At 38.4% G+C, this 13,077-nt stretch overlaps 1 protein-coding gene and 1 non-coding gene across 2 annotated transcripts in view; both read right to left on the bottom strand.

Annotated features, from left to right (window-relative positions):
* LOC121167696 (telomere repeats-binding bouquet formation protein 1-like) overlaps window positions 1-13,077 on the bottom strand; it is a 33,101-nt gene that overhangs the window by 14,714 nt on the left and 5,310 nt on the right. Inside the window, exons 3-12 of the mRNA XM_040997251.1 lie at window positions 10,185-10,247; window positions 8,276-8,386; window positions 7,959-8,087; window positions 6,946-7,077; window positions 5,036-5,096; window positions 4,829-4,944; window positions 4,614-4,736; window positions 2,714-2,866; window positions 1,217-1,348; window positions 328-453 (exon numbers count right to left, since the gene is read on the bottom strand). Coding sequence (XP_040853185.1) covers window positions 328-453; window positions 1,217-1,348; window positions 2,714-2,866; window positions 4,614-4,736; window positions 4,829-4,944; window positions 5,036-5,096; window positions 6,946-7,077; window positions 7,959-8,087; window positions 8,276-8,386; window positions 10,185-10,215 — 1,114 coding nt within the window. The 5' untranslated portion in view covers window positions 10,216-10,247. The remainder of the gene's footprint in view (window positions 1-327; window positions 454-1,216; window positions 1,349-2,713; window positions 2,867-4,613; window positions 4,737-4,828; window positions 4,945-5,035; window positions 5,097-6,945; window positions 7,078-7,958; window positions 8,088-8,275; window positions 8,387-10,184; window positions 10,248-13,077) is intronic.
* On the bottom strand, window positions 6,389-6,599 carry LOC121167754. The gene has a single exon (XR_005885632.1). It is a non-coding gene; the product is annotated as a small nucleolar RNA U3 (small nucleolar RNA).

Raw genomic sequence — 13,077 nt, 5'->3', positions numbered from 1 at the left:
CCCCTTCCGGGTCTCCCACGCGGATGCAGGGTCCCAAAGCTTTGGGCTGTCCTCAACTGCTTTCCCAGGCCACAGGCAGGGAGCTGGAAGGGAAGCGGGGCTGCCGGGATAGAACCGGCGCCCATATGGGATCCTGGGCATGCAAGGCGAGGACCTTAACCACTTGCGCCACCGCGCCGGGCCCATAATATACATTTTTTATGAACTTTTTGGAGGCACTCATATTTCTGCCTTTCAAATGGAGAAAGAATTTGGCTCTTTCAGACTAACATAAATTTTCCTCTATTAACTTGAGTTGGTATTTTCTTAAAGTAATATTAAACTTACTTATTTTTTTGCAATTGTAAAGCACAAAAGCAGCAGCTCTTTTTAGTTCCTCATTTTGAGATTCATTCAAGGCTTGTAGTATGAATGGAAGCCCATTGTTTTTTAAAAGGTCATACTGATTCTCCTCTGGAAAACATCAAAAATTGAAGTTGAAAATCTTTATCATAAATTATATAAATTAGGTCGTAGGTCAAAATTTTTAAGTAAATAAAAACATAATTTAAAAAATATTTTCAATTTAGGAAATCATTTATAGAAAATGCTTGAGTTTCATAAATGATGATCTCTGAAATGCTGCCAAATAGTAGTATCATAAGAGCAAACAAAATCCCCTTACTTGGTTTAAAAAAAAAAGTTCATCCTAACTTGCACAGACTTACAGCAACAATAGAAAAAATGAGGGAAGGAGAAGTGACTGAAAGGAGCAAGTAAGCAAATGGAAAAGAGAGAAGTGGGAGGGACAGAGGTGGTGGAGGAAAGTGGAGAAAGGGGGAGGAAAGCAGCTGGGAGAGTGGGAAGAGAGTAAAGAGGAGGAACACAGAATAGGGAGAAGAAAATAAAGGGACGCCAGGCAGGGAGAGGAAGAGCCTTTCAGAGTTCTCAGCAAGGGGGAGTAAGATTGGTACAGGAACTTAAACAGTAAACTAGACAATGGAGACAGAAGAACAATACTGAGGCGAAGGGGGCCAAAACTGAGAGAATTCATACTGGAACAGGGAGAAAGAAACAAGGAAGAGAAAGCAGAAGCAGAGCCGCAAACAATCTGTGAAGGACAAGGAGCTAAGACGATGGGTTTGGGAGCTGAATGGGGAGGAAGGAAAGGGAACAACCACACATTTCTATTCCACTATCTTAATAAGCAAACCAAATAAATACAATGCTTATTTACCACAATCCTCTGTGCAATGACCAAGAGCAAGCATGATACTGAATTTTTCTCCTGAATCCAGACTTTCATGAAGCAGTAATGCCAGAAGTTTTGAAACAATGTGGTACTTGGACAATATTGCCCCAAAAGTTGCTATTAATATAAAATAGTGAGGGAAAGGACAGTAAGTACAAATTTAAAACATAAATATACAGTCTATTTGTTTACTCAAGATTATATAACATCTAATTTACCTGTATAAATATGAAAGTAAGATGAAGGTTTATTGCAGTGACTCATTAATCTCTCAATTATTTTGCATAATTTTATAAACATAAAATAAAACTATCTTTCTAAAGTAGAATAAGCTTATGCTCCCCCTGTATATCCTTTTCTTATTTATTAAAACTGAAAATTATTATTAGGTGATCAAGGTTCTGCTATCATTAATGATGCAATAAAACATATCTGAAGCCATGCTGAGGTGTGACAAAGTTCAGGAAATTCATCATTTGAAGCTAAACTTCTCCAAAGCACACTCAGAATATAATATTGATGCCAATAATAAGGCTAAAAATCCCCAAGAGACACTGTCTCAACCCTTTTTGTAATCTCTAGAGCTCAACAAATGGCAAGTTTTCTTTAATCTTTTTTCAAAAACCATCTACGTTTATCCCAATTATTTTTATAAATAGAATTTCTTATCCTAGTTTATAGATTGTCATTCCTCAGTGCCAGTACATGCAAGAAACATGGGTTCAAGTGGTTCTGCCACTCATTCAGTGTTATAGTGCATGGGTAATTCACACCTTATACTTATCAGAATGATGCATATATTAATTCTTTATGTAATTTTTACAAACCTATATGTTGGATTTTTCCATTTCTTACATTTCTAAAATCTGCCTTGATTTCAAATCTAAACTCTGCATTTAACATTGCTCTTCAAGTGAAATAAAACTTTGAAAGTGATGATGGAGCTCAATTTTGATTATATCACCTGAATTTTAAACTTAAAGGCCTACATTTCAGTTTAAGGAAGTATAAAGAGTTGTGTTAGGGTCCAGTGTGGTAGCCTAGTGGCTAAAGTCTTTGCCTTGCAAGTGCCAAGATGCAGTTCATATCCCAGCAGCTCCACTTCTCATCCAGCTCCCTGCTTGTGTCCTGGGAAAGCAGTTGAGGATGGCCCAAAGCCTTGGGACCCTGCATCCACGTGGGAGACCTGGAGGAAGCTCCAGGCTCCTGGCTTTGGATTCGCTCAGCTCTGGCTGTTGCAGCCACTTGGAACGTGAACTAGCAGATGGAAAATGTTGTCTCTCCACCTCTCTGTAAATCTGACTTTGAAATTTAATAAATGAATAATTATTTTAAAAAAAGAGTTGTGCTAGATAATTTTTAAGATTAGTTTCTGTCTATGACAAACTAGAAGTCCAGATCATTTTACGTTCAATCTATTTCTTCATTCTCCATGATTTTAAGCAAAATTTAAATGTAGCAATTATAACTATTTTCACTCACAATTGTCAGCAATGCATGCATCCAGTGTTTTCGTCACCACAACAGCAAGATTAGCACTGGAGTTAGTCTTATGTGAATCAGATTCCAGCTGCACAAGAACTTGGGACAATACATCCAATCCACCCACAGTTACAAAGCATTTCTGTACATATGCTTTAGGAATAAAGTACAACAATCAATATCTCAAACAAGTATGTAACTTCATCAACTAATCTGCATTAAATGTAACATTGACTTTTTCCAAATATTAAGAATCTCAGAGTCAAAAGAATTAGAAAATTAGTTTCTTCCTTTGCATAGATTTATATCCTTAAGATAACTTATTTTGAGAGCATCTCACATCAACATATTACACTGCACTTCATACAACTTATTCATTGTATAAAAGACACATATTATTCATTCAAGTTTGGTTTGAGGAAAAAATTAATGTTACAGTATTGTAAAAATAGATTCTAGTTTTTGGAATTCTAGATATATATTCTTTTGCATGTGAAAAAAATAGTATTTACTTTTAACACTTGAATATAGATAAACATCAGCAATGTGTGGAAGTTCTAGTTGCTCCACACTCTCACCAATATTTAACACTACCAGTCTTTTAGCCACACTCCTGGCCATGTATTTCTCTGAAGTGTTACTTTGGATTTCTGTAACAGAATCTTTAAATACTTTTCAAGTACTTAAAATACTTTTCAAGTACTTCTTTAACAGTCATATCTTCTTTGGAGGCTTATCTGTTCATTTCTTCTGTCCACTTTTAAAATTATTAGTCTGTTTTACTATTGATATTTTAGTAAGAGTTTTTAACATATTCTGAATACAGTTCTTTATCAGAGTTAAGATTCTCAAACAGAGTCTCGTGCAATGACTCAATGGCTAAATCCTTGCCTTGCAAGCACCAGGATCCCATAAGGGTGCTGGTTCATGTCCCAGCTGCTAGGCATCCTATCCAGTTCCATGCTTGTGGCCTGGGAAAGTAGTGGAGGATGGCCCAGAGCCTTAGGACCTCACATTCACATGAGAACGCCAGAAAAAGCCCTTGGCTCCAGGCTTCAGATCCACTCAGCTATTGTGAGTGAACCAGCAGAGGGAAGATCTTTCTGTTTCTCATTCTCTCTGCAAATCTGCTTCTCCAATAAAAATAAATACATAAATACATAAACCTTTAAAAATAATTTCCTTTGGTTGAGTGTTGTAGTACAGCAAGTTGAGTTGCCACTTCTGATATTCACATCCCATGTTGGAGTACCAGTTTGAGTCTGAGATGCTCTGCTTCCCATCCACCTTCCTGGTAATCCACCTGGGAAGGCAAATGAGGATGTCCCAAGTGCTTGGGCCCCCAAACTTCTATGTGAGAGGACCCAGATGAAGCTCCTGGCTCTGGTCTGACCCAATCCTGGCTGTAGTAACTTGAGTAATTTGGGGGGTGGATTTGCTGATAAAAGGTCTCTTGCCTACATCTTATTGTTATTCTGCTTTTCAAATAAATAAGTACCTAAAAATAATTTCCTTTATGATTTATATTTTGGCTTTTAAAAATAATACTAAGTTATTTACCCAAATTTTAAGTTTTTTTCTAGATGTTTTATTTTTGTTCATTTCTAATTCCATAGTGATCTAAAATATACCCCATGGATTTTTAGTTCTGCTATCCAGTTTCTCTAATATCTTGGGGGAGCTGGTACTTGAACCGGCACCCATATGGAATCCTGGACTTGCAAGGTGAGGATTTAGCCATTGAGCCATGGTACTGGGCCTGAGATTTCCTCAGCTTCAAGAATGTAAATGCATCAACTATGATCCAAATCATTGTAACACTAATGAAACCATGAATTAAATTGTTATTTTTTAAAGTATGTTTCTTCAAATATGACCTAGACAATAGCAAATACTTAACTGTTATTTGCAAGAGTGAGTCCAATGAAAGAGCAAATAGGGCGAATTATCTCAGGTTTCATGCAGTTCATTAGCCAATCATTAGCATGTGAAAAAAGTGAGCAACAAAACCTTTGATTTTCATCTGAAAGACAAAGGCAATCATGTATGACACACTGAATATCAGTTTTAATATTTTTTACTCTAATTTTATAATTAAATGTTTGAAATTATTACCATTTTGAGGATTGTTAACACAGACACACAGAGTACTACATACTGAAGCCCACAACTGGTAACTCTGGAAAACGTTTTCATCTGACAAATCCAAATCATATTTTGAAAGAATTTTCCTATTAGGGTAAAAAGAAAAGGAAGTAAATTAATACAAATGTGTTAAGGTTTTAAATAATGACTAAGTAACAAGAATTTGTATTTGCTTACTTAAACAACTGTGACAGAACAGTAATGCAATCTGTTTCTCTCACGAGTGTTTGTCCAGTTCCTTAAAAAAAGAAAAAAAATATCATGTGAATGATTTTAGAAATAACTTTGCAAAAAAATTTTATATTCTGTAATTAAAATTTTACTATAATAGAAAAATCCATAATCAAGATTATGGAAAATGCATTACTTATGCTCAGAGTCTGACAGCATTCACATTTCTTAAACCTTTACTAAGTCTCATAGTCTGTGTTACAACACAAAAAAAAGGATACAAAATAAGAAAAAATATTTGATCCTTTCTAGTTTTTCCAAAATAGAAAAAATTGCACATTAAATGAATGTAAAAGTTCTAACAATCTGAAAAAAATACAGCAATATTAAAAGAATAAAAACAAAAAAAACATGGCCTGCACAGCAGATATACAGATTCTACATTATCTCTGAAAGTCTAAAATTATTCCAAAAAATAAAAACCATTGTCTAATATAATAAACACTAATTGGCCACGTTTTCAGTAAATCTACTAAGTGATTCGTTTGATTCTCTTTCCCTTCAAAGCTGTAACTTTTCATTCATTTGCAAGGTGAGCACTTTAGTCACTAGGCTACTGTACCAGGCCCTAAAAATAACTCTTAAATTGACCAAATATCAGAGCAGGCATAGAGTAGTGCAGCAGTGTACCAAGCTAACTCTCTGCCCTGTGGAGCCAGTTCCCCATTTGGGTGCTGGTTTGCATCCCAGCTACTTCACTTGCAATCCAGATCTCTGCTTACAGTCTGGAAGCAGAGGAAGATGGCCTAAGTCCTTGGGACCCTGCACCAATGAGGGAGACCCTGAAGAAGCTCCTGACCCCCCGCTTTGGATGAGCTCAGCTCGGTGACTGCCATTTGGGGAGTGAAGTAGATGGAAGAGCTCTCCCTGTAAAATCTGCCCTTTAATTAAAAATAAATAAATCTTAAAAATAATAATATCAAATGGTTAAATAAATGCTATTAATTGCCTTTTTTTTTTTTAAAGATAGCATTTCTCAGGAGTCAAATTAAAAGACATGTGGGACAGGCAGTTGGCCTAGCAGTTAAGAAGCTAACATCCCACACCAGGTATCTATGTTCAAGTCCCAGCTCTACTCCTCTTCCAATTTCTTGCTAATGTACAGGAACAGCTCAGGTGACTAAGTGCCTATTACCCAGGAGCAGGCCTGGGTTGAGTACCCCCCTCCCCACCTTGGCTTGATCCAACTCTGACTACTGTTTTATCTGGGGAATAAACCAATATTTTTAAAAGCAGGCATTTATATAAAGACTTGAATTTTGAAAATCATAACCATTCCAGTTTGTTAATTTAATGTAAGCCAATCAGACAACATTCTCTCCCTGTTACTCTCCCAAAGAAAAGAACCACCACCCATGGCAAACACCAGTTACAGCAAAGCAACACCAACAGCTGGCTTCATCTTCAGCAGAGAACACTGCTCCTCCTCCAAGTGGTTTCTGGCGCTCTGCACTTTCTGGTAAATCTCTTGGAAGGAATTACATAAAAATGATCCCTGGGGCAAGCACTGCAGTATAACAGGTTAAGTCTCTTCCTGCTGTCAGCCCATAAGTGAACTGGTTCTAGCCCTAAATGTTCTGCTTCCAACCTAGCTCCCTGCTAATGTGTCTCAGAAAGTAGCAGAGGAAAGCGCAAGAGCTTGGGCTCTGGACCCACATTAGAGACCTTGATGAAGTTCCCGGCTCCTGGCTTCAGCCTGGCCCAACCCCAACTTTGTGGTCATTTGGTTGGGAGTGAAGCAGCATATAAAAGATGCATCTGTCTTTCAAATAAATGAAATATTTTTAAAATGACCCCAAAAAGCATAATCTTGAAATTTCTTTAAATATTTTAATGTCATAAGAGAATATACTTACTGTTGTTTGAAACCAGAACCAAAATAACATAGACAGACATTCTTTTCAAATTTGTGTTTGAGTCATTATTAGATAAGAACCAAGTTAAATCTTCAAAAAATTCTGAAGTACATAAAGTTTGTTGACAATAAACTGAAATATAAAAATATAATTTTAGTTTCAATATATTATTAACACAAACAAGCTTTAAAATATGTCTAAGTTTTCAAGGTTGGAATGGTTCTTAATCAGATCTAACTTAACTGACATTTATTAGTCATACAACAAAATCTCAAACTCATATGTGCTTAATTCAATAAGCAGACAAAAGAAGCAATTATCTTAATGAAAAGTACTTGATCTCAACTCAAAAACCACACTGCAATCTCAGAATTTCCAATAAAAAAACCTAAATTAAAAAATTAAGTATGACAGTTTTAAGATAAACACAGCAAATGAAAGTTTGAGAAAACTCATAAATCTGCATTAGAAAATAAAATGAAGATATGTTTTTTACTTTTCCAGAAACAAAAATATTTTTAAAAACATAACTCACATGACTTTAATTTTTGTAATACTCTTGAAATAAGTATAATTTTACAAAAATAATTTGAATACAGTGATGCAATCAGCACCTATACCTGCCTAGAACTTGTTATCTACCCTGTCTCAAAGGCAAGGGGTATATAATTTATCTCAACATGCCCAAAGACTAGCACAGAGCTTGGTTCTGCATAGGTAATAAAGCAATATCTAGTTAAAATTTTAAGAATATAACGTTGAGCTGGCAAATCAGTGGTTTAGATAACCTCATTTCAAGTGCACCACAGAAAAATACTTTTGTCAACATGAATTTCTGCACATATAGCCTATTAACCCTGATACAACATGGTCATCCTCTTCCTTTGATTAAAGTACCTTGGTAAAACAACCCATACAAGCAAAACAAAATTGCTTAATTCTGAAATTATTTCTTAGTAGTTTAAATAAAACAGAATTATTGAAGAAAAATGAAATTAAATTTTATATTTTACCATTTTTTTCTGCAATAGCTCCTAATGTATATAAGGCTGCTTCTTTTACCACCCTATGTTCACTTGATTTTGCAAGGTTTTTTAAAAACACCAAACCACCAATTTCCCTAAAATAAACACCTGCGTTACCTGTAGGGGTGCAAACAAAAAAAAAAATAGAAACTGTTTATTTTCATTATTTTTTTAAAGGATATAACAAAATGCATGAATAAAGCAACACAACATGTATACTGAGTAGAAGCTTTAAAAGTATGCACATTTACATAACACAGTGCTAAAGAACCAGAATCAGATAAAAATTCTCTATTGTATCTTACTGTTTTGTTGACAAATTGAATGAATAGTGACCAAAGCTTCCTTTTGTGAAACAGGATTGTCCATTTGATGTTTTATACACTCTAATAATAAGTTCACGTCGGTCTTCATTTCTAAAAATCAAAAATTTTAAGTAAAAGTTTTCTTTTAAAAATTAACCAGTTTTACTTTAGTATTATATATCTTTAGAATGTTCAACTTTGTAAATATGCACATGCATTACTTTATAATCTAATAAATTATAAAGGTATATAAAAAGATGCTCTTTATACAATATAAAACTTAGAATTCTTCGGTTTAGCACATAAGGCCACAGCCTGTGATGCTGGAATCCCATGTGGGCACTGTTTATAATACTGGCTTACAATCCTGCTCCCTTCTAATATGCTTTGAAAAGCAGTGGAAGATGGCCCAAGTGCTTGGGTCCCTGAACACATGTGGGACCTAGAAGAAGCTCCTAGCTTCTGGCTTCATATTGGCCCAATTCTAGCTGTTGCAGCCATTTAGGGAGTGAACCAATAGATGACAGCTCTCGCTCAGCACCACAATGCCAATTCTTTGTCCTTTTTTGGAAAACTCTCTTCATCAGCTAAACTTTTTTTAAATTTATTTTTCATTGGAAAGGCATATACACAGAGAGGAGGAGAGACAGAGAGGAAGATCTTCCATCTAATGATTTACTCCCCAAGAGGCCACAATGGCTGGAGCAGAGCTGAGCCAATCCGAAGTCAGGAGCCAAGAGCTTCTTCTTGGTCTCCCACGTGAGTGCAGGGTCACAAGGCTTTGGGCTTTTCCTTCACTGTTTTCCCAGGCCACTAGCAGGGAGCTGGATAGGAAATGGAGTGGTTGGGATTAGAACCGGCATCTTTATGGGATCCTGGTGCTGACAAGGCAAGGACTTTAGCCACTAGATTGCCGTGCCAGGCCCACTAAACTTTTATGTGATTATATGTATTGAGGGATACTAATTCCCCATATTTTTTTTTTAAATAATTTCCTCTGATCAACTTCCTTCATGCCCATGGATTCAATTACCATCTTTCTCAGAACAATTCTGAAATCTACCTCCAGGCATATACTGAGAGGTATATACTGCCATTGTTCTTGTATTGATCACTACTAAGTTACTCAGATAGTTTTCTAATGATCAGCTTGTCCATTCACAGGAGGGTGTCTATTTGCAGACAACACAAGTTAGGAGACAAAGAGCAGATGCTCAATATTTATGTAACCTGATCAATGACTATGACCTTAAGATTTATTTATTCTTGGGCCTGTCACAATAGTACAGTGGTTAAAGTCCTCGCCTTGCCTTGAACATGCTGGGATCCCATATGGACACTGGTTCTAATCCCAGCAGCTCCATTTCTCATCCAGCTCCCTGCTTGTGGCCTGGGAAGACAGTCAAGGATGGCCCAAAGCCTTGGGACCCTGCACCCACATGAGAGACCTGGAGGAAGTTCCTGGCTCCTGGCTTTGGATTGGCTCAGCACCAGCTGTTGCGGTCACTTGGGGAGTGAATCATTGGACAGAAGATCTTCCTCTCTGTCTCTCCTCCTCTCTGTATATCTGCCTTTCCAATAAAAATAAATAAATCTTTTAAAAAATTTATTTACTTTTATTGGAGCTGCTGGGATTAGAACCAGCGCCCATATGGGATCCCAGTGTGTTCAAGGTGAGGACGTTAGCCGCTAGGCCACGCTGCTGGGCCCTATTTACTTTTATTGGAAAGTCAAATTTACAGATAGGAGGTGAGATGGCTGCCATGACAGAAGCTGAACTAAAGCCAGGAACCTCCCCTGGGTCTCCCACTTGGGTACAGTGAGCACTTTCCCAGGCCACAAACATGGAACTGGACCTATAAATACAATCTAAAACTACTTGTAGATACATGATCCATGAATCGCTCACCTTGTGTTTTCTTTGTGTCCTCACTTTCCATATTTGCTTGTATTCTTTTTCTCTATATTTCACCTAAAAGAAAAAGGTAGGTTCTCAAATTCCATGTTCCAGAATGCCAGAGAAATAAATACAAAAGATTGGGGAAAGGATTCAAGAAAAAATGGTTTTCCTGAAGCCAGAATACAATGGACTGAATCTGCCATTCATTATTGTTTAGGTGACAATTTAATATTCTATAAAATAGGACTATTTCTACTTCATAAAGTTATTTTTTAAAGTAAACATTTCGCATTTTAAAATACATTTACTTGACATAGTAAACAAGTGGTTGATTGACTTTCTCTTTGTCTCTCCAAGCTAAGTTTGGTACCATTTTTTCTCTAACAATTCATGATTATTTTGCCATGATATTCAGCATTTAGCTTGAACTTTTGTTTAGATATTGTTAGAACTTTTAAAATAACTAGCAACTCTAATATGGTCTCTTACAAGCCCTGCTTTAAAATACTAAACTTATTATTCAGAAAAATGTATCAGAATTCAATTAATTTCTTCAACAAATCAGGATTCATAGAACTTAAAAAAGTTCCCATTTGCCCCCACAGTGTGTCGTTAAACAGATAGGCAATTATTCTGTGTATTTTTCATTCTCATTCTTGAAAATTTTCCTAAGAGAAAAAAAATAAACAACAAATATAAGATTATTTAATGAATGTATACTTGTTTTGACATTTCTAATCTAATTATTCCATTAAACACGGAATTTTTAGTTGCATAGAACACTGACATTTAGGTACAAACATTTTAGGTTGCAAGAACGGTGACAGAACTGACACTGGAGCACAGCAGGTACAGCCACAGCTTGTGATGCCAGCATCCCACGTGGAAGCTGGTTCAAGCCCTGGCTGCCAATCCACTCCTGATCCAGCTGCCTGCTAATCATCTGTGAAAATGTCCCAGGTACTTGAACCCCTGTTATTTATGTGAAGCTCCTGAATCCTGGCTTCAAACTGGCCTAGCCCTGGAGGTTGTTACGGCCATCTGGGGAGGAAACCAGCAAAGGGAAGATCCTGCCTCTCCCTTCCACTCTGTAACTTTGGCCTCCAAATAAATACATCTTTAAAATGTTTTGTTTGTTTTACTTGAAAGTCAGAATTATAGAAAGAAAGAGGGACAGAGAGAGAAGCTTCCATTCACTGGTTCACTCCCTCAAATGGCTGCTATAGTCAGAGCTGTGAATAGGTACAACTTGTTACAACTGATGAGATTTAAGTTTCTACTGTATTCTTTCAGGAAAGAAATGAACTTCTTCATATAACAGAAAGGGCCAATTTTACTTAGAGATTTTGCTCAGTATACTTCCCCAAACAGTACTGGGCAGATAAAAGGCAAGGGCAGGCATATAGCTGCAGTTAGGGCATTTAGGTCCCACGTGAAAATACTCAAGTCAGTAACCCAGCTCCTAGGGGAAGCAGTGGCAGCCCAAGTAATTGCATCAAGTCCCCAGATCTCGGCTTCACGCATTCAGGGGAGTGAATCAACAGATGGAATCAATCAAACAATACATTTCTTTAAAATTTTAAAAGAAAAAGAATTTCAAATTTCTCTAAGAAAACCAACTTAATGTTTGTATGTACTAGAAAGTGTTATTATCACAAGCTTTTTTTTTTTTAACATAAAGATTATCCCCAAAATACAAGAAAAATAAATGACATCTTTCTGGGGAAGGCTGGCATCAAACAAACCGCCACCATTTAAGGGATTGACAGTGGCCATGCAAGTTGGACAGTGGCCAGGATGAAAAGGTCCTTTAAAGGAACAGCAACATTTTGCCCAGAGCACACATCCTGCGGTGGAGCCCGGGGATCTAAGAGGCCTTGCCCATAATGTAGGGCAGCTAAAGTCCAATGGGGGTGACCTAAGGATTTACTCCACTTGGGGAGGTGATCCACAGCGCCCAGTGGTGGACACCGCCTGGTCAGAGAGCACAGCGTTGCATCCAAGCACCGACTGATTGCCTGGCTCGGCGCGGTGGCCGTCTTATCCACTCAGGGACACAGGCCTCAGCTGGCTCAGTTTAGTCGCCCTCTCCACCAGATCCCATCAGACCTGTGTGAGGTAACCGCAAGGGGCCGGCCGGGCTCACCCCAGATGCTGAGAGAGCAGCAGTCTGAAGAGGTGGTTCCTCAGCTCGGGGCCCTGCGGGGAAAGAGGGAGAGCGCGGGGAGCGGGTGTCCAGAGCGCAGTCAGAAGCGCGGCCCAGTCGCGATGCCACGAGCAGTCGTGCCCACGCCAGCTGCCGCCTGTTTGGCGTGACGAACAAAGGGGAACCAGGCAGTTTCCACCCGGGGCAGAGGGGCTCCCGCCCATCCCCGCATTAGAGTCGCGGTGGAGAGCTGCTTTCCGGGGACTACGAAGCGCCATCTGACTAAAAGGCACGCGGCAATTATCTTTTCCCGTCTGTAGCTGTGGGGACTGTTCTGGAAGGCTCTGCTCCCTCAGCTTGGCCAGGGATGAGAAACGCCTCCCTCTGCTGCTTTGAGGGTGGACTTGGTCAGGGAGAGCGCAATATGCCCTTCACACAGCAATGGGCAGGTTTGAGGGGCTGGGGTGGAGACGAAGGTGGACCTTTACCCTCAAGCGGCCAGCTACCTCGACGACGACGACGACGCCCAACCGGTTTCCCGCGCAGCAGGCGAGGCTGACCTTCGTGGGGGCGGGACTTCCGGGAAGACAGTCCCGCCCCCATCGTGAGACTTCCAGAGAGCAGATGTAGCAAATGTGACTGTGACGATGAGGGGTTTGCAGGTGAAGGAAAATCACAGATTTAAGGGAAAATCATGTCACCTCATTGCTTCTGGTTTTCTGGTTTTAATTCCTCAGGAAGACATTCGTTCCAAGG

Source organism: Ochotona curzoniae, unplaced genomic scaffold, assembly GCF_017591425.1.
Source record: "Ochotona curzoniae isolate NIBS_2020 unplaced genomic scaffold, NIBS_Ocur_1.0 patch423, whole genome shotgun sequence".
Classification (NCBI taxonomy): domain Eukaryota; kingdom Metazoa; phylum Chordata; class Mammalia; order Lagomorpha; family Ochotonidae; genus Ochotona; species Ochotona curzoniae.
Note: the sequence above shows the minus strand (reverse complement) of the source record. Positions and strands in the feature narration are given on the sequence as shown.